General features: G+C 43.7%; 1 protein-coding gene across 3 annotated transcripts in view; it reads right to left on the bottom strand.

Moving 5' to 3' along the window:
• Nucleotides 1-27,301, bottom strand: part of LOC118368456 (EARP-interacting protein homolog) — a 72,946-nt gene that overhangs the window by 29,295 nt on the left and 16,350 nt on the right. For all 3 annotated transcript variants that reach the window (XM_035752574.2, XM_035752575.2, XM_052496941.1), the window contains 3 exons: nt 16,559-16,721; nt 12,084-12,183; nt 8,594-8,730 (listed from right to left, as the gene is read on the bottom strand). In XM_035752574.2, coding sequence (XP_035608467.1) covers nt 8,594-8,730; nt 12,084-12,183; nt 16,559-16,721 — 400 coding nt within the window. The remainder of the gene's footprint in view (nt 1-8,593; nt 8,731-12,083; nt 12,184-16,558; nt 16,722-27,301) is intronic.

The following is a 27,301-nucleotide window of genomic DNA, read 5'->3' as shown; positions in this document are numbered from 1 at the left end:
TGAAATATGGCTTCAGAATATGTGGGATTGGACCTGCAATGTCTGGAACTGCAGCCAGATAATTAACCCTCTGCGTGGCCTTGTAGATTTTTTTCCTCAGTTAAATATGGTCAATCAGGACACAGAACTCAATTTCGGAGTCATTAAAATGTTCCCATTCTCTTCAAACGCTGTGCACTTTTATGATTTTCTTTCTTCATCATGTGATTTTAGTTGGATATAGCTTCCTTTAAATAACTTGTATTCTAGTATATTCAAAAACGTTTTTTTTTAAAAACCATTTCTCAATTTCAAGATCACATTTCATAAGACTTTCAACACGTGATGAAGAAAGAGAATCATAAAATACAGTGTTACAAGTACACAGCATATGAAGAGGATGGGAACATTTGAACAATTGTTCTGTGTCCTGTTTAACCATATTTGACAACAACAACAACAACAACAAAAATAACACACGGCCACAGCTATCCCCTAATGGCACAGAGGGTTAATTATCTGGCTGGGGAACCAAACACTGCAAGTTCAAACCCCACATGTGCAGCCTGTCAACATACAAAGTATAAAAAATATGGTTGTGTTCGTATGTTCAAATGTCCTGTGAATGAAAGTGAAATGCCATGTCTCTTTATAATCACCTAAAATAAAGTCCTCAAATGTGAATTGCCATTACTGTACACCTGGAGAGAAACGTATTCCAATCTGCTTTAAGGAACTACAAATTTGCACACTGAGAATGTTGTGGCAATATTAGGTAAAACTTCAATTTAACATGTTCTTGAAATGTTCTGAGGACCTCAAAGACAAGGTAAAATGACGTCAGTCTTACAACATTAAGAGAATGTCCTGTTTAACCTAACTTTAACCTAACAATGTTCCCACCATAACCTAATGAAACATTCCGGGAACACTTAAAGAATTGATTAAATATGTTCTGGGAACATTCCTGTAACTTCAGGTGAATGTTTTTTTTGCACCCTAAAAGTACGATAGTAGAATCATCCAGAGAACTTTTTGTGTTTGGAACTCGGTGTGTTGCAACCAAGGACAGACCATTTTTACATGCTACGCGCTTCTGCACTCAGCGGTCTCGTTCTGTGAGCTTGTGTGGCCGGCCTACCACTTCGCGGCGGAGCCGTTGTTGCTCCTAGACGTTTCCACTTCACAAAAACAGCACTAAGAGTTCACCGGGGCAGCTCTAGCAGGACAGTAGTTTGACGAACTGACTTGTTGGTAAGGTGGCATCCTGTGACGGTGCCACGTTGAAAGTCCTTGAGCTCTTCAGTAAGGCCATTCTACTGCCAATGTTTGTTTATGGAGATTGCATCACGGTGTCCTCGATTTTATACACCTGTCAGCAACGGCTGTGGCTGAAATCGCCAAATCCACTAAATGGAAGGGGTTTCCACATGCTTTTGTATATATAGTGTATATTTTGTGATGTCCCCACAATGTTTGCACCAGACTGTTCCCACAACCCAATGAAACATTCTGGGAACCTTTAAAGAATATATGAAATGTGTTCTGAGAACCTTCTTGTAACATCAGTTGAATGTTTTATACAAACATTCTATAATCATCACCACGACTTGACAGTTTTTGTGTCATGAGAACAATTTCTGCAACCTAAGGAATAATCTGGGAACTTTCACAGAACCAATTTTGGGGAGTTTTCTGGGGAGAGTGTTCTCTTCTATAGTCCCTTAGCGGGGCAGAGCGGGCAGGCCGGTTTGGGCTGGCACACAGTGTGACGAGCCAGAGACGACACCAACTGAGGAGCCACTGGACCGTGTTCACAGACTGCCATCACACAGCTGCCGCACCAACTGGACACTAACACACACAGTCTCACAAACCCTGTAATACACACACCCACGCACCTAGCTCAAATCCAACACACTCTTCCTGCTCACAGACTCTGCTCACGAGCACACACTAAGCGCTACTCACACAGACACAGACTCAGCCTGTGTCCTTGGCTTCCTAAAGGCCCCTGTGTACCCTCAAAGTCCCTGAAGGGTGAATCACACTACTTTTACTGGTTAGGAATAAGAACTAGCTGGAATGTGACTAAAAAGATGTAATCAAATGCAGGATAATGAGGATAATACTACAGTACTGCAACGGCTTTTATATTTGCATGAAATACATTGTTTCTTTTCTTGGCTATTATCATGTCTCTCCTGTATTTTTTTATATTTTCTCTGCATCCCTCTATTCCTTCTCTCCCTCATTCTTTTTCTACCTCTCTCTCTCTCTCCAGCACTCTGTCTTTATAGGAACGGTCGAGAGAGAGGTGATTATTATTCCTTTAGCAGTGCCTACACACAGCCTGACCTCAACTCAATATCTCTCTCCCTCCCTCTATATCTCTCTCTCTATCTTTCTCCTTCCCCACCGCACTTGCCACAGCCTCACACCTCAGGGCTGAGCCGGCAGGCAGTACAGGTTGTCTACTGTAAAGACACGTTGTTATACAGGTAATTGCTCAAATAAAGTACACCAACATAGTGTCTTAGTAGGGCGTTTGGGCCACCACGAGCCAGAACAACTTCGATGCACCTTGTCATGAATTCTGCAAGTGTCTGGAACTCTATTGGAAGGATGCGACACCAATCTTCCACGAGAAATTCCACAATTTGGTGTTTTGATGGTGGTGGAAACTGAATTGCTTAATTAACTAAGGAACCACACCTGTGTGGAAGCACCTGCTTTCTATATACTTTGTATCCCTCATTTACTCAAGTGTTTCTTTTATTGGGGAAGTTACCTGGTAAGGACCACATTTAATACTAGAACCCTTTAGTTTCTAATATTAATGACGACAAATTAGAGTTACTATACAAAATAGTTCAGTGCTACTAGACTATAAAGAAGTACTTTTGTAGAACATAGCTGAATAATATATGGTCAGTGTATTTTTTTATTTAACCTTTATTTAACCAGGTAGGCTAGTTGAGAACAAGTTCTGATTTGCAACTGCGACCTGGCCAAGATAAAGCATAGCAGTTCGACACATACAACAACACAGAGTTACACATGGAATAAGCAAACATACAGTCAATAATACAGTAGAAAAAAAATAAAACAAAAAGTCTATATACAGTGTGTGCAAATGAGGTAGGATAAGGGAGTTAAGACAATAAATAGGCCATGGTAGTGAAGTAATTTGTCACACCCTGACCATAGTTTGCTTTGTATGTTTCTATGTTTGGTTTGGTCAGGGTGATCTGAGTGGGCATTCTATGTTGGATGTCTTGTTTGTCTGTTTCTGTGTTTGGGCCTGTTATGGTTCTCAATCAGAGGCAGGTGTTAGTCATTGTCTCTGATTGGGAACCATATTTAGGTAGCCTGTTTGGTGTTGGGTTTTGTGGGTGATTGTTCCCATCTTTGTGTTTGTTACACCAGATAGGGCTGTTTTCGTTTTTTCACGTTTCTTGTTTTTGTATATTGTTCTATTGTCATCTTTATTAAAGATGTATCAAAATAACCACCCTGCGTTTTGGTCCGCCTCTCCTTCAACAGAAGAAAGCCGTGACATAATTACAATATAGCAATTAAACATTGGAATGGTAGGACGTGCAGAAGATGAATGTGCAAGTAGAGATACTGGGGTGCAAAGGAGCAAGATAAATAAATCAACACAGTATGGGGATGAGGTAGTTGGATGGGCTGTTTACAGATTGGCTATGTACAGGTGCAGTGATCTGTGATCTGCTCTAACAGCTGGTGCTTAAAGCTAGTGAGGGAGTTATAAGTGTCCAGCTTCAGTGATTTTTGCAGTTCGTTCCAGTCATTATCAGCAGAGAACTGGAAGGAAAAGGAGGCTAAAAGATGAACTGTCTTTTGGGATGACCAGTGAGATATACCTGCTGGAGCGCATGCTACGAGTGGGTGCTGCTATGGTGACCAGTGAGCTGAGATAAGGCGGGGCTTTACCTAGCAGAGACTTGTGAATGACCTGGAGCCAGTGGGTTTGGGGACGAGAGTGAAGCAAGGGCCAGCCAACGAGAGCGTACAGGTCGCAGTGGTGGGTAGTATTATGGGGCTTTGGTGACAAAACGGATGGCCTTGTGATAGTGTCACGTTCTGACCGTTATTTCCTTTGTTTTGTCATTATTTAGTATGGTCAGGGCGTGAGTTGGGGTGGGCAGTCTATGTTTGTTTTTCTATGATTTGGGGATTTCTATGTTTCGGCCTAGTATGGTTCTCAATCAGAGGCAGGTGTCATTAGTTGTCTCTGATTGAGAATCATACTTAGGTAGCCTGGGTTGCACTGTTTGTTGGTGGGTGATTGTCTATGTTGATGGCTTGTTTCAGCGCAGCTCGCATTAGCTTCACGGTTGTTATTTCGTTTATTGTTTTTGTATAGGGTTTCAGTGTTCAGTGTTTAATTTATTAAAATTAATGATGAACACATACCACGCTGCATTTTGGTCTTCCGATCCATCTCGCCTCTCCTCTTCAGATGAAGAGGAGGACGATTGTGACAGATAGACTGCATCCAATTTGTTGTGTTGAGTGTTGGAGGCTATTTTATAAATGACTCACCGAAGTCGAGGATCGGTAGGATAGTCAGTTTTACGAGGGTATGTTTGGCAGCATGAGTGAAGGATGCTTTGTTGCGAAATAGGAAGCCAATTCTAGATTTAATTTTGGATTGGAGATGCTTAATGTGAGTCTGGAAGGAGAGTTTGCGGTCTAACCAGACACCTAGATATTTGTCGCTATACACATATTCTAAGTCAGAACCGTTCAGATTAGAGGTCGACCGATTATGATTTTTCAACGCCGATACCAATTATTGGAGGACCCAAAAAAGGACCCTGTGCTTGCGAAGAGCTGCTGGCAAAACGCACAAAAGTGCTGTTTGAATGAATGCTTACGAGCCTGCTGCTGCCTACCATCGCTCAGTCAGACTGCTCTATCAAATCATAGACTTAATTATAACATAACACATAGGAATACGAGCCTTTGGTCATTAATATGGTCGAATCCGTAAACTATCATTTTGAAAACAAAACGTTTATTATTTCAGTGAAATACGGAACCGTTCGGTATTTTATCTAACGGGTGGCATACCTAAGTTTAAATATTCTTGTTACATTGTACAACCTTCAATGTTATGTCATAATTACGTAGAATTCTGGCAAATTAGTTCGCAATGAGCCAGACTGCCCAAACTGTTGCATATACCCTGACTCTGCGTGCAATGAACGCAAGAAGTGACACAATTTCACCTGGTTAATATTGCCTGCTAACCTGGATTTCTTTTAGCTATATGCAGGTTTAAAAATATATACTTCTGTGTATTGATTTTAAGAAAGGCATTGGTGTTTATGGTTAGGTACAGTCATGCAACGATTGTGCTTTTTTCGCAAATGCGCTTTTGTTAAATCATCCCCCAGCGTTGCATCGATTATATGCAACGCAGGACACGCTAGATAAACTAGTAATATCATCAACCATGTGTAGTTATAACTAGTGATTATGATTGATTGATTGTTTTTTATAAGATACGTTTAATGCTAGTAAGCAACTTACCTTGGCTTCTACTGCATTCGCGTAACAGGCAGGCTCCTCGTAGAGTGCAATGAGAGGCAGGTGGCTAGAGCGTTGGACTAGTTAACCGTAAGGTTGCAAGATTGAATTCCAGAGCTAACAAGGTAAAAATCTGTCGTTCTGCCCCTGAACAAGGCAGTTAACCCACCGTTCCTAGGCCGTCTGTCACGCCCTGGTCGAAGTATTTTGTGTTTATCTTTATGTATTGGGTCAGGCCAGGGTGTGGCATGGGGTTTTTGTATTGTGGTGTGTTTTGTCTTGGGGTTTTGGTGTGTATATATTGGGATTGTAGCTAGTGGGGTGATCTAGCAAAGTCTTTGGCTGTCTGGAGTGGTTCTCAATCAGAGGCAGGTGTTTATCGTTGTCTCTGATTGGGAACCATATTTAGGCAGCCATATTCTTTGAGTTTGTCTTGGGTGATTGTCCTTAGTGTTCTTGTTCCTGTCTGTGTTAGTTATCACTAGTATAGGCTGTTTCGGTTTTCGTTACGTTCTTTGTTTTGTAGTGTTTGTCTTTTAGATTCGTGTTACGTTTTTGTTCATTAAACATGGATCGCAATCTACACGCTGCGTTTTGGTCCGACTCTCCTTCACCACACCTAGAAAACCGTTACACCGTCATTGAAAATTAGAATGTGTTCTTAACTGACTTGACTAATTAAATAAAGGTATAAAAAAATAAATGTATTATTATTATATATATTTTTTAATCGGCACCAAAAAATACAGATTTCAGATTGTTATGAAAACTTGAAATTGGCCCTAATTAATCGGCCATTCCGATTAATCGGTCAACCTCTAGTCCAGAGTAGTGATGCTGGACGGGCGGGCAGGTGTGGGCAGTGATCGGTTGAAGAACATGCATTTAGTTTTACTTGCATTTAAGAGCAGTTGGAGGCAACGGAAGGAGAGTTGTATGGCATTGAAGCTCTTCTGGAGGTTAGTTAACACAGTGTCCAACGAAGGGCCAGAAGTATACAGAATGGTGTCATCTGCGTAGAGGTGGATCAGAGGATCACCAGCAGCAAGAGCGACGTCATTGATGTATACAGAGAAGAGAGTCGGCCCGAGAATTGAACCCTGTGGCACCCCCATAGAGACTGTCAGAGGTCCGGACAACAGGCCCTCCGATTTGACACACTGAACTCTATCAGAGAAGTAGTTGGTAAACAAGGCGAGGCAATCATTTGAGAAATCAAGGCTGTTGAGTCTGCCAATAAGAATGTGGTGATTGACAGATTCGAAAGCCTTGGCTAGGTCGATGAATACGGCTGCACAGTAATGTCTCTTATCGATGGCGGTTATGATATCATTTAGGATCTTGAGCGTGGCTGAGGTGCACCCATGACCAGCTCTGAAACCAGATTGCATAGCGGAGAAGGTACGGTGAGATTCGAAACGGTCGGTAATCTGTTTGTTAGCTTGGCTTTCGAAGACCTTAGAAAGGCAGGGTAGGATAGACATAGGTCAGTAACAGTTTGGAGAAATCGAGGAGGCTTAGGCGAGCTTCTGTGGGGAGTGCAGAACTGTTGACCGGTGTAGGGGTAGCCAGGTGGAAAGCATGGCCAGCTGTAGAAAAATGCTTATTGAAATTCTCAATTATAGTGGATTTATCGGTGGTGACAGTGTTTCCTAGCCTCAGTGCAGTAGGCAGCTATTCTCCATTGACTTTACAGTGTCCCAAAATGTTTTTGAGTTTGTGCTACAGGATGCACATTTCTGCTTGAAAAAACTAGCCTTAGCTTTCCTAACTGCCTGTGTATATTGGTTCTGAACTTACCTGAAAAGTTGCATATAACAGGGGCTATTCGATGCCAATGCAGAACGCCACAGGATGTTTTTGTGCTGGTCAAGGGCAGACAGGTCTGGAGAGAACCAAGGTCTATATCTGTTCCTGGTTCTACAATTTTTGAAAGGGGCATGCTTATTTAAGATCGTGAGGAAGGCATTTTTAAAGAATGACCAGGCATCCTCTACTGATGGGATGAGGTCAATATCCTTCCAGGATACCCGGGCCAAGTGGACTAGAAAGGCCTGCTCGCTGAAGTGTTTTAGTGAGTGTTTGACAGTGATGAGGGGTGGTCGTTTGACCGCAGACCCATTACGGATGCAGGCAATGAGGCAGTTATCGCTGGTTGAAAACAGTAGAGGTATATTTGGAGGGCAAGTTGGTTAGGATGATATCTATGAGGGTGCCCGTGTGTACAGATTTGGGGTTGTACATGGTGGGTTCATTGATAATTTGTGTGAGATTGAGGGCATCAAGCTTAGATTGTAGGATGGCCGGGGTGTTAAGCATGTTCCAGTTTAGGTCACCTAGCAGCACGAGCTCTGAAGATAGATGGGGGGTAATCAGTTCATTGTGTCCAGGGCACAGCTGGGGGCAGAAGGTGATCTATAGCAAGCGGCAACGGTGAGAGACTTGTTTCTGGACTTGTTTCTAGCTAGCTGTGGTGATCCAGGTGAAAAGGTTCAGAGCTTGCGGTAGGAATCTGGGGATATGGGGAGAAAATAGGTCCGGTATGCTCTGTTTTGAATCGCGTTGTGCAAACTGGCGAGAGCTTTCCGAGCTAAAGGTTAGCTGATGCTAATAGCTAGTTAGCTGGCTAGCTTCTATTGGGGAATACCGGTTCGGAGGTGGATAAGAATACTTTAGAAGAGACAGATCCACACCACATTGGGTGAGGCGGGTTGCAGGAGAGTATTTTGAAGTTGAGGATTAGAAAAGTATTAGAGATATGCAAAGAAAAAATATATAAAAAGACATACAAAACGAAGAACAAAGATGTCTGACTGCTACGCCATCTTGGAACCAGTATATGGTTAACATATGGTTAGTATATGGTTAATGTTAGCATATGGTTAATATATGGTTAGTATATGGTTAATACTATATGGTTAGTATATGGTTCACATATGGTTAGTATATGGTTAATATATGGTTAGTACTATATGGTTAACATATGGTTAGTATATGGTTAACATATGGTTAGTATATGGTTAATACTATATGGTTAGTATGTCAGTCTTACCTCATGGTGCGGAGGTCCCAGCCTCTGATGGCTGTGTCATTGGCTGTGGCCAGCTGGGTACAGTTGTGATGAGGACTCCACTTCCCAGAGGTGAATTTCAGTTGACCTTTACCCTCTAGGGTGGCACTGCTGGAGATCTGTAGGGGCAGGGGTTAATGATCAATACACCTGATCATACACCTGTCAATCATTGGGTATGGCGAGGGAGGCTAAGATAAGGGTAAGAGTTAATGCATTGACGGACCTGTATGGGCAGGCCTCCCCTCGTGTGAAGCTGACCTCACCCTCCCTCAGACAGCAAAGTCAATGACAGGTTCAATGACTCTTGAAGGACCTTGTTGCCATTGTGAATATCTATATACTGTTACTCATGGGTCACCAGTTTGACCAGTAAGGACCCTCTGAGTCTGTACTGACATAATCAACAGAGATACAATAATTTCATACTTCTGCATCTCTAAAATCCAACCTGATAACATTACTCTCTATCTCGTCTCTCTCCACACACACACACACACACACACACACACACACACACACACACACACACACACACACACACACACACACACACACACACACACACACACACACACACACACACACACACACACTATAGTTTCATTATTTCGAGGAGAGAGGGAGGAGAAGATAAGGGAGCGTGGGAGAAGGGAAGTGAAGGAGGGGGACGAGGTAGGGTAGGGGATAGGAGAGAAAGAGAAGGCTGCTGTCTTCAAGTATAATCTCTCCTGTCTAGCGCGTGGCACATTGGCATAGCCTCATGCCCTGCCTAGCTCCCAGCTTTGTTAGCGCCAAACACATTAGCAGGCCTAATGACAAAGCATATAAAACACAGAAGTACAGCTACCTTTAGCAATCGCTGTCCAATAAAACAACGCTATCTGCCAAACTTTCACGCATTTAGGGAGAGCGTGAATTGTGTGTCAGTGAACGGCCACGGTGGACAAGGTGTGTGAACGTACCGTGAGCCGGAGAAGATGTTCTGACTCAGTTTCAGCAGTGTTTCTAATTGATCACACACACACACACACACAACTCTCTCTATCCTAGTTCACATACGCACACACACACACAGCTTTAATCTACCGTACAATCAGACAAATCCATGGTGCAGCTGGACAGACAGACAGGCCTGTGATGAACACATCAGCCTGAGAGCCTCTGATAGAGGGAGGGGATGTGGGTAAGGAAGGAGGGAGGGGGGGGCTGTAAAGGGATAGAGTGGAGAAGATTAGCATTCTCAACAGCGCTGGAAGAATATGTCTAGGCTGGCAGGCTCCCTCTCTCTATCCTAGTTCTCTCACTTCATCTCTCGCCATCTACTTCTCTCTCATTCTCTCACCCTCTCTTTTTCCTCTGACCCTGCTCTACTCTTCTCTCCCTCTCTCACCCCTGTGCCCTCGCTCCATTTTTAATGGCTGCCATGCCCAGGGCAGGCTGTGTCACTCAATAGCTCCCTGCTCTGCTGCTCTGCAGCCAAGCCTGACATCAATGTCACTACACGAGGGGACGACGACACACAGAGTGCCTTCCTCTGGGGACGCCGCCACACACATAGAGCAGGAGAGAATGTGTGTGTGTTCGTCTGTGTCCCTCTGTGAGTGTGCATGTCTGATTGCAATCTCTGGACAAGGCGATTCTTCACAGGTTTACATTATGACACACACATCCACACGCGCACACACACCAATATCAAGTCCTTGGTTGTGTCCTGTTGGGGCTGTGGCCTGGCTGGCCCTGTGAAGATCTCTGTATGAGCACATTAATTACTAATGACTGAGCCCCATTATTCATGAAGCACCTCCCTGCTAAAGTATGCCCAGGCAGCTAGTAGCTAATGGAACATTAACTTACCAGCCTACACACTACAGAGTACACACACACACACTTCATCTCCACTATAGAACTATGGACGTTTTAATTGCAGAGGCAGTAGAGTGGAGAATCAGAGGAACAAAACAGTAAATAACAAAGGAGGAGACCGGGACGCCTCCTCCTCACCTCACTGCATTAGTGGGGATGGAACAGCACTGTCAGAGGAGAGCGTTTCCACTAAACAGTATGGCCACAAACTAGTCCTGACTAGACCAACTGTGTGACAACAATTAGTATTCCGGCCATTCAACTGTGAAATGGGTAAAGTTCAACATACACGGAGTACACAAAACATGCTCTTTCCATGACATAGACTGACCAGGTGAAGCCAGGTGAAAGCTATGATCCCTCACTTGTTAAATCCACTTCAATCCGTGTAGATGAAGGGTAGGAGACGGGTCAGAGAAGGATTGAGACAAATGAGGCATGCGGTCCAAACACTTAAACAGACACACCCTATCCCCTCAGGTCTCAGATTAAGTGGACACTTCTGATGACGCATCATGACGTCTGACGAGTATACACTTGCAGGGCAAGGGGCGAGGGAGGAAGGAATGATTTTTCAAATGGACTGCCCTTGGCTGGAAATTTGTCACTCGTTTATCCCGCGATGATTGCGCTACAGTCAATTTTGATTGCATGTCTACTTCTATTAAATAGATAATTACTAATATACACCTACTGTATGATAGCTAGCAAATTAATTAGCTAACTAACGTTAGCCTGCCTAGCTGGTTTTATTTCTACAATTTCCAGAAGATAACCAAACAAAAACATATTTACTTTTTACGAGACGTGTTTGTGCCGTCATGTGCATTAGTAGCACAATTTCAAACTTATTTGCATTCGTTTTTACCTACACTTGTATGTTGACTTCTCCATTGATGTTGTTTAAGTTTTCACAGACTTTTCTTAGTTGATGTACTATCGTCGCGTGTTTCAGGCCCCGAAGTGAACATAATTGTACACTCGCAAACTCGACTAAAAACGTTGGCTGAGGGGCTTACGTTACAAACTTCCCTTGCTTGGCTAGTCATTTGGACCGCCCTCCGAGATGGTGACGGGGATTCCCCCAAGGGCAAAAGTGGACGAGGGTGTGTCTTTTATAAGTTTGAACCGCAGAGACATGGATTGTGTATGTGTGCCATTCAGACGCTGAATGGGCAAGGGTATGGTAGTAGGTGGGGGGTTGTGTAGCTCAATATTAGGAAGGTGTTCCTAATGTGTGGTGTACTCAATGTATATCTAGCTTGAATGGGGTTCGTTAAAACAGCGAACGGTTTTCTTGACACAAGTTACCTATTTTAGGTGGATGACAGCAGAAGAGAATTGGGGCACCAGTGAACCAGCTCTGAAAATCCACAAAAACACCCACAGGAGCCACTGCTCTGGACACTAAAGCTAGCCCAGATACAGTGTGTTTCAGTAAGGAATCATGTGATCTTGGTGAGCCAAGCAGAGTACACCCCTAGACAGTTCTTATAACACCGTTGTTGGGAAGGGAGGGCAAGATAAGACCAGTCTGATACCGTGGTTATCAAATAATGAGCATGGGGTATGGGGAGACGTATGGTGGTGTGTGTGTGTGTCTCACCGTGGCCTGGGTAGAGCTCTCCGTCAAGTCCCAGAGCAGAGCGTGGTTATCAGCCAGAGAGATCACACGCGTCCCATCTCCCATGGGCTCCCACAGGACACTGCAGCAGAGAGAGAGTGAGACAGCGAGATGGAGAGAAAGAGAGTGAGTGGAGAGAGACTCAGTTCACAGGACACACACATCAGTGAGAGAAAAAAAAAAAAGGTAAACGCTCTTCTACACAACCACAGTACAATGCGCACACACATCCAATGGCGGCAGTTTATGACCAAAGTTTATTACCATGGTATATAGTCAAATGAGCACTATGTAGTATTTACTGCGTGTGACACATACACAGTGCATGATAAGAGCTGCCTGTGTCTGCTATAGACTGATGTCATTAGTTCTAGTGGTGATAAATGAGACTGGCCCATCTCCTCTGAGTCATTCATCAGTGTGGAGCAACACAACATGAAGCCTCCACTGTGCTGTGTGTGGGGGAGAGATAAAGGGATGGAAGGAGGAGGAGGGACGGACAAAGTTACAGTCTTCCTCAGGATTTCATCCAACTCAGTAATTTGCATATCTTGTGAGGGGAGAGCGGGACAGGGGGAGAGAGAGGAAGAAAGGGAACAGAGAAGAGGAGTTTATGGAAGTTGTAAATCCAGGGACGATGGGGGACAGTTTTTACTGCCCTCCCTACTGCCCTCCCAAGGTGCTGGGAGTCACACACACACACACACATACAGTGTAGGAGGCAGCACTGTCTGTCCTTCTCTTACCTGTCTCTCTCGCTCTTTCTTTCTCTTTCTCTCTCGTTGTCTGTCATTCATTTATTCCATAACAGCTCCAATCTGAAGTCAATATATTCACCACCCCCAGATGTATAAAAGTAGCCCTCCCAATAGTATTAATTAATTCATAAAAGAGAGAGAAAGAGAGAGATCCTCTTCTTCTTTATGGCAACAGCCAGCCGCTCTTATTAAAGAAAATAAGTTATGTGCATTTGACCTTGAGCTCTGCGGCGGCTTGGCATCCTGGTAGGGACTGAATATGTAAATACATGGAAGACTGCCTGGGAGGAGAGCTTTACAGGCCCATATATCCCAGACCCGCCTCTGTCCTTCTCATCAAACTGTTTCTCCGTCTGCTTTGTATTCACATGAGTTTAGTTCAATAGCAACATATGCACATGCTCATGGTATTGAGGGGGGAATCAGATTGGGCTGCTTTGGGGAATAGAGACAAAACAGATAAATCCGGTTGGTTTGGCTACAGAGTTACAGTGAGGGATCAGCTCAAGAGAGCTATACAGACCCCTTGACCCCTTGACTTTTTCCACATTTTGTTAGGTTACAGCCTTATTCTAAAATTGATTAAGTAGTTTTTTCCCCTTCATCAATCTACACACAATACCCCATAATGACAAAGCAAAAACAGTTGGGGGGGGGGTTCTCCCATTCCTCTCTGCAGATCCTCTCAATCTCTGTCAGGTTAGACGGGGAGTGTAGCTGCACAACTATTTTCAGGTCTCTTCAGAGATATTCGATCGGGTTCAAGTCCAGGCTCTGGCTGGGCAACAAGGACATTCAGTGGCTTGTCCCGAAGCCACTCCTGCATTGTCTTGGCTGTGTGCTTAGGGTCATTGTCCTGTAGGAAGGTGAACCTTCGCCCCAGTCTGATGTCCTGAGCGCTCTATAGCAGGTTTTCATCAAAGATCTCTCTGTAATTTGTTCCATTCATCTTTGCCTCGGTCCTGACTATAATCCCAGTCCCTGCCCCTGAAAAATATCCCCACGGCATGATGCAGCCACCACAATACTTCACCGTAGGGATGGTGTCAGGTTTCCTCCAGACGTGACGCTTGGCATTCAGGCCAGCTCTAGGAAGAGTCTTGGTGATTACAAACTTCTTCCATTTAAGAATGGAGGCCACTAAGTTCTTGGGGACCTTCAATGCTGCATAAATGTTTGGGTAACCTTCCCCAGATCTATGCCTGGACACAATCTTGTCTCAGAGCTCTACAGACAATTCCTTTAACCTCATGGCTTGGTTTTTGCTCTGACATGCACTGTCAACTGTGGGACCTTATATAGACAGGTGTGCGCCTTTCCAAATAATTTCCAATCAATTGAATTTACCACAGCTGGACTCCAATCAAGTTGTAGAAACCTCTCAAGGATGATCAATGGAAGCAGGATGCACCTGAGCTCAATTTCGAGTCTCATAGCAAAGGGTCTGAATACTTATATAAATAAGGTATCTGATTTTTGTTTTCAATACATTTGCTAAAATTTCAAAAAATCTGTTTTCCCTTTGTCATTATGGGGTATTGTGTGTAGATTGCTGAGGAAAATGTTTTATTTAATCAATTATAGAATAAGGATGTAACGTTAAAAAAAGTGGAAAAAGTCAAGGGGTCTGAATACTGTAGGTCCAAGGCAAGGCCTGGGAAAGAAACAGTGGATGAGAGAGAGAGATAAAAAAAGATTAGTGTGAGAGAGAGATAGAAAAGGGAGGGAGACGGAGATGGGAACAGAGATAGTAGAAGAGGGAGAGAGATTGAAGAGAGAAAGGAACTAAGAAGGACAAAATATGGGCAATTTAAAAAGTGTGTGTGTGTGTGTGTGTGTGTGTGTGTGTGTTGAGACAGGATTATTCAGCCAAGCAGAGTTTGTGTCCAATTGAAGGTGTGTTAGAATACTGATCTCCACGGCCCCTAACATTACTGACAGTATTGACTGGCTTGCATATGACTGTGTGGCTGCCTGAGATCCCATTGGGCTAACATTGATTGATTAACAGTCCCTTTGAGTGCAAATCATACTCTGTGCACTGTGATCACCAGGACCCCCCCACCCCCTAACACACATACAGGCATACACACACCCCTGTACACAAAGGCTACACACACGCTCACAGACACACACGCTTACCCCCCTCCCGTTACACCCTCCCGTGAAGAAATAAAACAGTGTGCCTGTTGAGCTTCATGATTCCTCATGGTGCCCAGCCAAGCCATGATTAGTCCTAATCGCTCAATGGGAATTGATTCCTGAGCCTGGTGCTGCACCAAATCGAAATGAGGCGCTTGGCTCCCCAAAGCATGGGGAGAGAAATGTAGCCATGCCAGAGTACTACTGTTTGTGGGTCTGCTTCTTCATTCCAGCCACGCTTCACAACACGACACTATCCCAAATGTTAGTCCGACAAGGTTGAGGAGGGACTGAGGTACAGCCATAAAGGACGTACATACATACATACATACAGGAAGGAAGGAAGGTAATAAGTGATCTGAACCCACTCAGACTCTCATACAGCACATTAAAAACAGCTTCCTGTGCTCCTTCAGAGTCTATTTCTCCTTGAAATACACTACATTTGGCAGTATATCCTCACCGCTGAGAGCCCTGTTGATAATATACAGTATGTGCATACAGACACTCTCATGTACTTCTTCTCTGACACACTTAAACAAGCACATAGTCGCACACACACAAACACACCCTCTGCTGGTTGCTGTGCTCCTGCCAGCGTAGTCAGAGACGGCGGGGGTTGCAGCCTGAAAGAGATGGACGAGGTGGGCACCAAACCAAAGCCATCCATCTCTCAGAGCCAATACAACAAAGCGGAGGCTGCAAGACTCACAGAACACACACACAGACACACTATCATGCCCTTGAGAGTGTTGCAGCTCTGGAGGTGTCAGAATGGCAGACAGCAGAACCATCAATCTCCACCACAGAGCCCCACCTCACTCACTCAACTGAAGGCTATTGCACACACACACATGCACAAAGTCAATTGCAGCCTCTAAAATATATATTTTTCAAATACTGCTCAGGGAAGTTTTTTTAAAATGGAAATGGGGAATTTAATTTACAATGCCAAAATGCAATCTTCCTTCCAAAGGGATGAGGCAGCTACTGAAGTCTAAAAAGGGATGTTATCTTCCTGCACCATAAATGGATGATGAATGTAGTGTATACAGCTAAGTATAAGACAAAGGCCTGAGCAGTGGCTGAGCCCTGGGATATGTAGGTCACTCAACACAGTATTGTAAAGTATAGACCAGGATACACTTCAGCAGTACATGAGAAAGAGAGAGACGGGGCAAGTGACAGAGGGAGATAACAACGAGATGAAGAGGGCGAATGAGAGATAGAAAGATTTAAAGATAGAGGAAGATAAGCGGGTATAGGGGTATAAATGGTGAGAGGCAGGACCATAGATTTAGAAAGACAAAATACACAGAGAGGGAGTCAAATGGAGAAGGGGAGAGAGACAGAGGGGGGGGAGGAGAGAAGATGAGATAGAGGAACAGAGAACAGGGGGAAAGAGAGGGGAAAAAGAACACAGGAGGAGAAAAGAGCAGAGAAAAGTATCGAAACAGGGGGTCGTGGAAGCCCTATAGTTTCAGGTTCGAATTGATATGACTGTGTTGTGTTGTATACAGTATTGTAGCTGTAGGCGACAGTCTGAGAGCAGCCTACCTGGAGGCGTTGCCATGGACGCTGTTGTCAAGGTGACAGAGGAGTTCCAGGTTCTGGGGGTTGTGGGAGTTGTGGGGATCGTCTGGGGACTCGTGGCTCCCTGACTCCCACTCTGGGGGCATCCTCCATATAGCCCCACACGTCACTACGCGACTCTCACTGGCTGCAGTGGAGAGGAGACAAAGTCAGTGTTAGACACCTGAGGTGGGTGGGGACTCACTCATGATATGGATTTGAGAATGAAAACCAGAATGTACAGAGGGACCAGGTCTGTGGGACCGCATCAGGGACCAGGTTATGAAGGTTAAAAAAAACCTGCTGCAGCTAGATCCCTGTAGGTACTTTCATTCAAATACATTTCCTTAGTGTCCTGTGATATACGTAAGGAATCATCAACCTGTGCGTTCTATGGAAAATAATCCATGACGTGGAAGGTGTGTTGCACGATGCGCCAGCGGAGTGGCACTAACCTTCTACGGAGTTTCCTTATTTTCCAGAGAACACATGGAGCCCAGAGTTAATTATCACACAAGCCATGGGGTATAATTTAACGGATATACCACTAGAAATGTGCCGCCAGAAATGTGTTCAATATCCACTGAAGTAGCTAGTAAGTTTACTATATTGAACAAAAATATAAAACGCAACATGTAAAGTGTTGGTCCCATGTTTCATGAGCTGAAATAAAAGATCCCAGAAATGTTCAATATGCACATAACACTTCATTTGTTTCCATCCCTGTTAGTCTGCAATTCTCCTTTGCCAAGATAATCCATCCACCTGACAGCTGCTTAAACAGCATGATCATTACACAGGTGCACCTTGTGGTGGGGACAACAAAAGGCCACTCTAAAATGTGCAGTTTTGTCACACAACACAATGCCACATGCTGACTGCAGGAATATCCACCAGAGCTGTTGCAAGATAATGTAATGTTAATTTTTCTACCATAAGCCTCCTCCAACTTCGTTTTAGAGAATTTGGTAGTACGTCCAACCGGCCTCACAACCGCACACCACGTGTAACCACACCAGCCCAGGACCTCCACATCTGGCTTCTTCATCTGCAGATTGTCTGAGATCAGCTACCCGGACAGCTGATGAAACTGAGGAGTATTTCAGTCTGTAATAAAGCCCTTTTGTGGTGAAAAACAAATTCTGAATGCCTGGGCCTGACTCCCAAGTGGGTGGGCCTATGCCCTCCCATGCCCACCCATGGCTGCACCGCTTGCACAGTCATCTGAAATCCATAGATTAGGGCCTAATTAATTTTTTTCAATTGACTGCTTTCCTTATATGAACTGTAGCTCAGTAAAACCGTTGAAATTGTTGCATGTTGCGTTTATATTTTTGTTCAGCATAGATAGCTACAATAGTTACCTTGGTAACCAACCAAACAGACTTGCTATCTTAGCCCCCCAACCATCAGTCCTTGCATGCTATTATGAAAATCGAATTCAACAACACCAGTAAAGTTTTCAATTCAACTTTTGCTTCCAAAAGCTGCTCAAACAAATAACATATAAGAATTAATTTCCTAGCCATTGAATAATACCGTGCATTACACAACGAGTGGGTCTAATCCTGAATGCTGATTGGTTAAAACTGCATTCCAGCCAGTGTCTATTTCACAAGTTACCACTGGCTAAATCCATTCTCATCAGCTCAGCCAGGCAATGTACATACTAGATATACACTGTAAAAAGCATCTAGACATGATCACCCATTTGTTTTAGACTAACATTTAGTTTTCAATGGCGGAGATTTGTAATAACCTTGCCGTCTGTCTCTGACATTTTCAACATTGCTTCAATATTGCAGTTCGATATCCAGCTGTCCCATAGTAATGAATGTGTCGGGAGTCAGGACGAGACAGACAGGCTGGCAGCTCTTCTCAGCCAGTCAAAATCATGACTTAGCATCATTTTAATGGATCTATACAAAGAAATGTGAATATAAAAACACAGAAATACAGATAGTTTGCGGTCATCCCAGCTTCAGTTTGAAGTCATTATGTTAGCTGTGTAGTTGGCCATCTCTTCTGAACAGTGGCCTGGCAAGAGAGCAAATGTTCTATGCCAGGCAAAATTGTGCATCATTAGCTCGTTATGGATGTATCCCACCCAAAATCACTAGAAAATGCAAATGAAGATACTTTGCTGTTATTCTGGCTGCACTGTTTGCCATGACTGTGTTTGCTTGGTAGCTAGCCGTGACTGTGTTTGCTTGGTAGCTAGCCGTGACTGTGTTTGCTTGGTAGCTAGCCGTGACTGTGTTTGCTTGGTAGCTAGCCGTGACTGTGTTTGCTTGGTAGCTAGCCGTGACTGTGTTTGCTTGGTAGCTAGCCGTGACTGTGTTTGCTTGGTAGCTAGCCGTGACTGTGTTTGCTTGGTAGCTAGCCAACTGTGGCTAAGCCATCATGGAAATGGAACATTTAGAATGAACACGTCCATAGACTTGCAACAAAAATACTTAACAACTGGGTCGCATCTTTGGCAACCGAACCGAGAGAACGCATGACGGCCAGAATATATTGGTATAAAAGTGATAACACCTTCGAAGCCGGTGTTCGGAGGATATATTAGACACTGGCTTCTCGGGCAATATCACTTAAATATTGCACGCTCTAGTGTGCCCTTCAAGCAAATTAGAAACGAGTATTCAACAATTCCACGGTATAAATGCCTATCTCACTTGACTCGCTCCTGCTCTAACTACTCACTATTATTTTCAAGCTTCAAGTTTTTATGTCACGTACACAAGTAGAGTGAAATGCATTTCTTGCAAGCTTAAAACCCAACAATGCAGTAATCAATATCAATGTAGTACTACAAATAACATAAGGTAGAACAAAAACACAATAAATAAAAATAAGAAATAATAACACGAGAAGTAAGTAAGCTACACAAAATACTCTGCGGGCTGACATGTGCCTTTTACGGAGGAGTGGCTTCCGTCTGGCCACTCTACCATAAAGGCCTAATTGGTGGAGCGCTGCAGAGATGGTTGTCCTTCTGGAAGGTTCTCCCATCTCCACAAAGGAACTCTGGAGCTCTGTCAGTGACAGTCAGGTTCTGGGTCACCTCCCTGATCAAGGCCCTCTCCCCCGATTGCTCAGGTTGGCAGGACGGCCAGCTCTATGTAGTTCTTGGTGCTTATTTTCCACCATAATTTACAAATAAATTCATAAAAAATCCTACAATGTGATTTTCTGGATTTGTTTCTCATTTTGTCTGTCATAGTTGAAATGTACCTATGATGAAAATTACAGGCCTCTCATCTTTTTAAGTGGGAGAACTTCCACAATTGGTGGCTGACTAAATACTTTTTTGCCCCACTGTATACAGTACTAGTCAAAAGTTTGGACACACCTACTCATTCAAGGGTTTTTCTTTATTTTTTAAAACTATTTTCTACCTTGTAGAATTATAGTGAAGACAACAAAACTATGCAATAACACATATGGGATCATGTAGTAACCAAATCAAAATATATTTTAGATTGTTCAAATTAGCCACCCTTTGCCTTGATGACAGCTTTGCACAGTCATTGTATTCGCCCAACCAGCTTTACCTGGAATGCTTTTCCAACAGTCTTGAAGGAGTTCCCACATATGCAGCACTCCATCACTCTCCTTCTTGGCCAAATAGCCCTTACACAATCTGGAGGTGTGTTAGGTCATTGTCCTGTTGAAAAACAAATGATAGTCCCACTAAGCCCAAAACAGATGGGATGGCGTAGCGCTGCAGAATGCTGTGGTAGCCATGCTAGTTAAGTAAGTGTGCCTTGAATTAAAAAAATAAGAATCACTGACAGTGTCACCAGCAAAGCACCCCCACACCATCACACCTCCATGCTTCACGGCGCAAGAAAGTCTCTTCTTATTATTTGTGTCCTTTAGTAGTGGTTTCTTGGCAGGAAATCCACCATGAAGGCCTGATTCACGCAGTCTCCTCTGAACAGTTGATGTTGAGATGTGTCTTACCTGAACTCTGAAGCATTTATTTGGGTTGCAATTTCTGAGGCTGGTAACTCTAATGAACTTATCCTCTGCAAGAGAGGTGGGTCTTCCTTTCCTGTGGCGGTCCTCATGAGAGCCAGTTTCATAATAGCACTTTATGGTTTTTGCAACAGCACTTGAAGAAACTTGAACAATTATTTACATTTTCCGGATTGACTGACCTTCATATCTTAAAGTAATGATGGACTGTCGTTTCTCTTTGCTTATTTGAGCTGTTCTTGCCATAATACGGACTTGGTCTTTTACCAAATAGGGCTATATTTTGTATATCAACCCTACCTTGCTACAACACAAGTGATTGGCTCAAACGCATTAAGAAGGAAAGAAATTCCACAAATTGACTTCAAACAAGGCACACCTTTTAGTCGAAATGCATTCCAGGTGACTACCTCATGAAGCTGGTTGTGAGAATGCCAAGTGAGCAAAGCTGTCATCACGATAAAGGGTGGCTACTTTGACGAATGTCAAATATATATCGATTTGTTGCTACATGATTCCACGTGTTATTTCATAGTTCGATGTCTTCACTATCATACTACAAAAAAAAATAGTACAAATAAAGAAAAACATTGGAATGTAGGTAGGTGTGAATGTAGTAGGTGTGTTCAAACTTTTGACTGGTACTGTATATATTTGCGCCCATCTCATTGAACTAATCCATTGCGGAGGTCTAGTCTAAAAAACAATGTATGCTTGATTCAAAAATGTGGTAGGAGGCCTCATATGGAGGGTGTGAAGCAATTGCGGAGCCTCCAGAGGCATGCAGAGGCCAAATCGAGCATATCCATGCCCCTCCCGAATTGGTTGACGGTAGGTGGGGGCGGTCCATAAACACAAACTCAAAATCACTTTCTTGACAACAGCTCTGCACTGCTCCGCGAAGCGCAATAAGTAGGAATGCTCTGACTTCTGCTGAGGCCATATCACCGTAAATTCTGCACGGCCAATGCACACGTCAGATTGACCATGCGCCCAGATGCACTTCTCACTCCAGAATGCGCTCTCTCCCGCATATTTGTGCACATTCATTGTTTCATAACTTAATTGTGTGATTTTGGGGGGGTTTGATTGTGAGTGTATATCAATTCCCTAATACATATATAACCAGTAGTACATGACCGTTAACTCCTATAAATTGTTTTATCTACAATGTTTATTACTTTGGTTACGGTAATTTATTTTAATGCATTCAATATTACTATTCCAGTCTTCCTGTTCTCATTGTCGGAGTGGACACATTGTTTGCAGAGCGCACAACCTATTCTACACTTGGTTGAAAACTTTTGGTTTATTTAATTCCATTTACGAGTTCTGCCAATTTAGTTATTGTATTTTGTTTGGAGCGCTCCTGTCAATGTTGAGTAAAGACGCGCACGCATAGAAGTAGGCCTGCGCGCAAATGTAGGCGTATAAATGTGCCTATTTGGGGATCTGATAGTGTTTGTGATTGCCTTAACCGACCACCACTAATGACGTGTTGAGCTTCTCAAAGTAATGTTTTCTTCACCTCAAAACAGCAAGCAAACAGTCTGTTTGTACGTCCATTGAGAATTATAATAGTTTACAATAGTGCCGAAACGCTTCGGATTTTTTAAATTATGTTTCTATTGAACATTCCATACAAATAAAGGCATTTTAATTAATTATATGAAGAGTGCCTTGGTCCTCCTTTCTTTTTGGATGTCCAATTCACCCCTTTTACCAAAGAGCACCTTCTGTCTACCAAATTGTACTATTGTGTACCTTAGTAGATCTTCCCTTCCTCCTATTTCTACTAGTTCCTTAATGTATTTGAAAAAACTTTCCAACTCTCCCTTTCGATAACCACAGCGTGTAAGGGAAAAATGTTATGCTCTGATCCAGTGGAAACTTCATAAAGTAGGCTTCTTATCAGTGCTCGACATGGACTGAAATAGGTTCCGCTACTAATTTTGGGTGCTGGCAGGTAAGGTTTAAACCCGCTAAACACCAGTCTCAACGTCAACAGCGAAGAGGCGACTCCGGGATGATGGCCTTCTAGGCAGAGTTCCCCTGTCCAGTGTCTGTTATTTTGCCCATCTTAATCTTTTATTTTTATTGGCCAGTCTGAGGTATGGCTTTTTCTTTGCAACTCTGCCTAGAATGCCAGCATCCCAGAGTCGCCTCTTCACTATTGACGACGAGACTGGTATTTTGCAGCACCCGATGTCACAGGAAGGCCAAAAAGATCAAGGACAAAAAACTACCCCAGCCACTGCCTGTTCACCCGCTATCATCCAGAAGGTGAGGTCAGTACAGGTGCATCAATGCTGGGACCGAGAGACTGAAAAACAGCTTTTATCTCAAGGCCATCAGACTGTTAAACAGTACAGACTCAAATCTCTTACCACTTATTACATTTAATATGAGGATTTAATAAAGGTATCACTAATCACTTTAAATAACGCCACTTTAATAATGTCTACATATCCTACATTACTCATCTCATATGTATATACTGTATTCTATACCATCTACTACTGCATCTTGCCTATGCCGCACAGCCATTGCTCATCCATATATGTATATGTACATATTCTTATTCATCCCTTTACATGTGTGTATAAGGTAGTCGTTGTGAATTTGTTAGATTACTTGTTAGATATTACTGTACTGTCGGAACTAGAAGCACAAGCATTTCGCTACACTCGCATTAACATCTGCTAACTATGGGCTCGTAAGTAAGCATTTCACGGTAAAGTGAAATTAAATTGGATTTGAGTTTGTCTCCCAGTGTCTGCTGGAAAGCAGATAACCAGGTTTTCCTTTAGGAATTTCCCTGTGCTTAGCTCTACTGACAAGCATACCCATAACATGATGCAGCCACTACAATGCTCGAAAAGGAGGATCTGAGGGCCCATGACAATTATTTTCAGCCTCCTTAGGGGGGAAGAGGCATTGTCGTGCCCTCTTCACGACTGTGTTGATGCTTTTGGTCTGTCACAGACTAAAAAAAAATCTTGTCCGACCAAAAGTCTGTTCTTTCGGCCAATCGACTACTACTGAACATTTTTAAATGTGTATTTTTTCCCATATATAGACACCCTATGTGTTTAAATAAAATCAACTATGTGCAGTATTGTTTTGGTGCCTTATTGCAAACAGGGTGCATGTTTTGGAATTATTTACTTATAATGCAAGTTATAATTCAATTGCTATGAAATTAATTCTTACATGTTCTATGCTTGAGCTGCTTTTGAAAGCAAAAGTTAAATTGAAAGCATTATCGGCAATAGCAAGCTGATGGTTTGGTTAGTTAACTGTGAGCTAAACTAGCAAGTCTGTTTGTTTGTTTATCAAGTAAACTTGCTAGCTAACTCCCGAATGGCGCCGTGGTCTAAGCAGAGATCCTGGTTCGAGTCTGGGTTGTGTTTCGGAGTATGGACGGCTCTCGACCTTCGCCTCTCCCGAGTCCGTACGGGAGTTGCAGCGATGGGACAATTGGATACCACGAAATTGGGGAGAAAAAAAGGGCAAAAAAATATAGAATAATAAAATTGCTAGCTACTTTTTAATTTTACCTTTATTTAACAAGGTAGACTAGTTGAGAACACGTTCTCATTTACAACTGCAACCTGGCCATGATAAAGCAAAGCAGTGTGACACAGACAACAACACAGAGTTACACATGGGATAACATAGAATAAACAATAAACAAGCCAATAACACAATAAACAAGTCAATGACACAGTAGAAAAAAATAAAGTCTATATACAGTGTTTGCAAAAGGCATGAGGAGGTAGGCAATACATAGGCCATAGTAGCGTAGAATTGCAATTTTAGCAGATTAACACTGGGGTGATAAATGAGCAGATGGTGTGCAAGTAGAAATACTGGTGTACAAAAGAGCAGAAAAGTAAATAAAAACAGTACGGGAGGAGGTAGGTAGATTGGGTGGGCTATTTACAGATGGACTATATACAGCTGCAGCGATCGGTTAGCTGCTCAGATAGCTGATGTTTAAAGTTGGTGAAGGAAATAGACGTCTCCAGCTTCAGCGATTTTTGCAATTCGTTCCAGTCACTGGCAGGAGAGAACTGGAAGGAAAGGCGGCCAAATGAGATGTTGGCTTTGGGGATGATCCGTGAGATATACCTGCTGGAACGTGTGCTACGGGTGGGTGTTGTTATCGTGACCAGTGATGTGAGATAAGGCAGAGCTTTGGTGGCGTGAGTGAAGGAGGCGTTTTTGCGAAATAGAAAGACGATTCTAGATTTGATTTTGGATTGGAGATGTTTAATATGAGTCTGGAAGGAGAATTTACAGTCTAGCCAGACACCTATTTATATGTATAGTTGTCCACATATTCTAGGTCAGAACCATCCAGGGTGGTGATGCTAGTCGGGCAGGGGTGGGCAGCGAACGGTTGAAAAGCATGCATTTGGTTTTACTAGCGTTTAAGAGCAGTTGGAAGCCATGGAAGGAGTGTTGTATGGCATTGAAGCTCGTTTGGAGGTTAGTTAGCACAGTGTCCAAGCAAGGGCCAGAAGTATACAGAATGGTGTCGTCTGCGTAGAGGTGGATCAGGGAATCACCCGCAGCAAGAGCGACATCATTGATATATACAGAGAAAAGTGTCGGCCCGAGAATTGAACCCTGTGGCACCCCCATAGAGACTGTCAGAGGACAACATGCCCTCCGATTTGACACACAGTAGTTGGTGAACCAGGCGAGGCAGTCATTAGAGAAACCAAGTCTATTGAGCCTGCCGATAAGAATACGTTGATTGACAGAGTCAAAAGCCTTGGCCAGGTCTATGAAGATGGCTGCACAGTACCTTCTTTTATCGATGGTGGTTATGATATTGTTTAGTACCTTGAGGGTGGCTGATGTGCACCCGTGACCAGCTCGGAAACTGGATTGCACAGCAGAGAAGGTACGGTGGGATTCGAAATGGTCAGTGATCTGTTTATTAACTTGGCTTTCGAAGACTTTAGGGAGGCAGGGCAGGATAGATATAGGACTATAGCAGTTTGGGTCTAGAGTGTCACCCCCTTTGAAGAGGGAGATGACCGCAGCAGCTTTCCAATCTTTAGGGATCTCGGACATTACGAAAGAGGTTGAACAGGCTGGTAATAGGGGTTGCAACAATGGCAGCGGAATAATTTTAGAAAGAGAGGGTACAGGTTGTCAAGCCCAGCTGACTTGTACGGGTCCAGGTTTTGCAGCTCTTTCAGAATATCTGCTATCTGGATTTCTGTGAAAGAGAAGCTGGGGAGGCTCGGGCGAGTAGCTGCGGGGGGTTGGAGCTGTTGGCCGGGATAGGAGTAGCCAGGAGGAAGGCATGGCCAGCCGTAGAGAAATGTTTATTGACATTTTCGATTATCATGGATTTATCGGTGGTGACCATGTTTACCTAGCCTCGGTGCAGTGGGCAGCTGGGAGGAGATGCTCTTGTTCTCCATGGACTTTACAGTGTCCCAAAACTTTAGTTAGAGATACAAGATGAACATTTCTGCTTGAAAAAGCTAGTCTTTGCTTTCCTGACTGACTGTGTGTATTGGTTCCTGACTTCCCTGAACAGTTGCATATCGCAGGGACTATTCGATTCTATTGCAGTCCGCCACAGGATGTTTTTGTGCTGGTCAAGGGCAGTCAGAACTGGAGTGAACCAAGGGCTATATCTGTTCTTAGTTCTGCATTATTTGAAAGGGGCATGCTTATCTAAGATGGTGAGGAAATAACTTTTAAAGAACAACCAGGAATCCTCGACTGACGGGATGAGGTCAATATCCTTCCAGAATACCCGGGCCAGGTCGATTAGAAAGGCCTGCTCGCAGAAATACACAATGTAAATAGTCCGGGTAATCATTGGTTACCTGTTCAGGAGTCTTATGGCTTGGGGGTAAAAACTGTTGAGAAGCCTTTTTGTCCTAGACTTGGCACTCAGGTACCGCTTGCCATGCGGTAGTCGAGAGAACAGTCTATGACTGGGGTGGCTGGGGGTCTTTGCCAATTTTTAGGGCATTCCTCTGACACCGCCTCGTGTAGAGTTCCTGGATGGCAGGCAGCTTTTCCCCATACGCACTACCCTCTGAAGTGCCTTGCGGTCGGAGGCCGAGCAATTGCCATACCAGGCAGTGATGCGACCGATCAGGATGCTCTCGATGTTGCAGCTGTGGAACCTTTTGAGGATCTCAGTACCCATGCCAAATCTTTTTAGTTTCCTGAGGGGGAATAGGCTTTGTCGTGCCCTCTTTACGACTGTCTTGGTGTGTTTGGACCAATCTAGTTTGTTGTTGATGTGGACACCAAGGAATTTGAAGCTCTCAACCTGCTCCACTATAGCCCTGTCGATGAGAATGGGGACGTTCTCGGTGCTCCTTTTCCTGCAGTCCACAATCATCTCCTTAGTCTTGGTTACATTGAGGGATAGGTTGTTATTCTGGCACCAGCCGGCCAGGTCTCTGACCTCCTCCCTATAGGCTGTCTTGTCGTTGTCGGTGATCAGGCCTACCACTGTTGTGTCGTCAGCAAACTTAATGATGGTGTTGGAGTCGTGCCTGGCCAGAAGTGTTTTAGGGAGTGTTTGACAGTGATGAGGGGTGGTCATTTGACCACAGACCCATAGAGGATACAGGCAATGAGGAAGTGATCGTTGAGATCCTGATTGAAAACAGCAGAGGAGGGCAAGTTGGTCAGGGTGCCCAAGTTTATGGATTTAGGGTTGTACCTGGTGGGTTCCTTGATGATTTGTGTGAGATT

The sequence above is a fragment of the Oncorhynchus keta genome, chromosome 35 (genome assembly GCF_023373465.1).
Source record: "Oncorhynchus keta strain PuntledgeMale-10-30-2019 chromosome 35, Oket_V2, whole genome shotgun sequence".
In the NCBI taxonomy this organism is placed as follows: Eukaryota; Metazoa; Chordata; class Actinopteri; order Salmoniformes; family Salmonidae; genus Oncorhynchus; species Oncorhynchus keta.
This window is presented reverse-complemented; position numbering and strand designations above follow the sequence as displayed.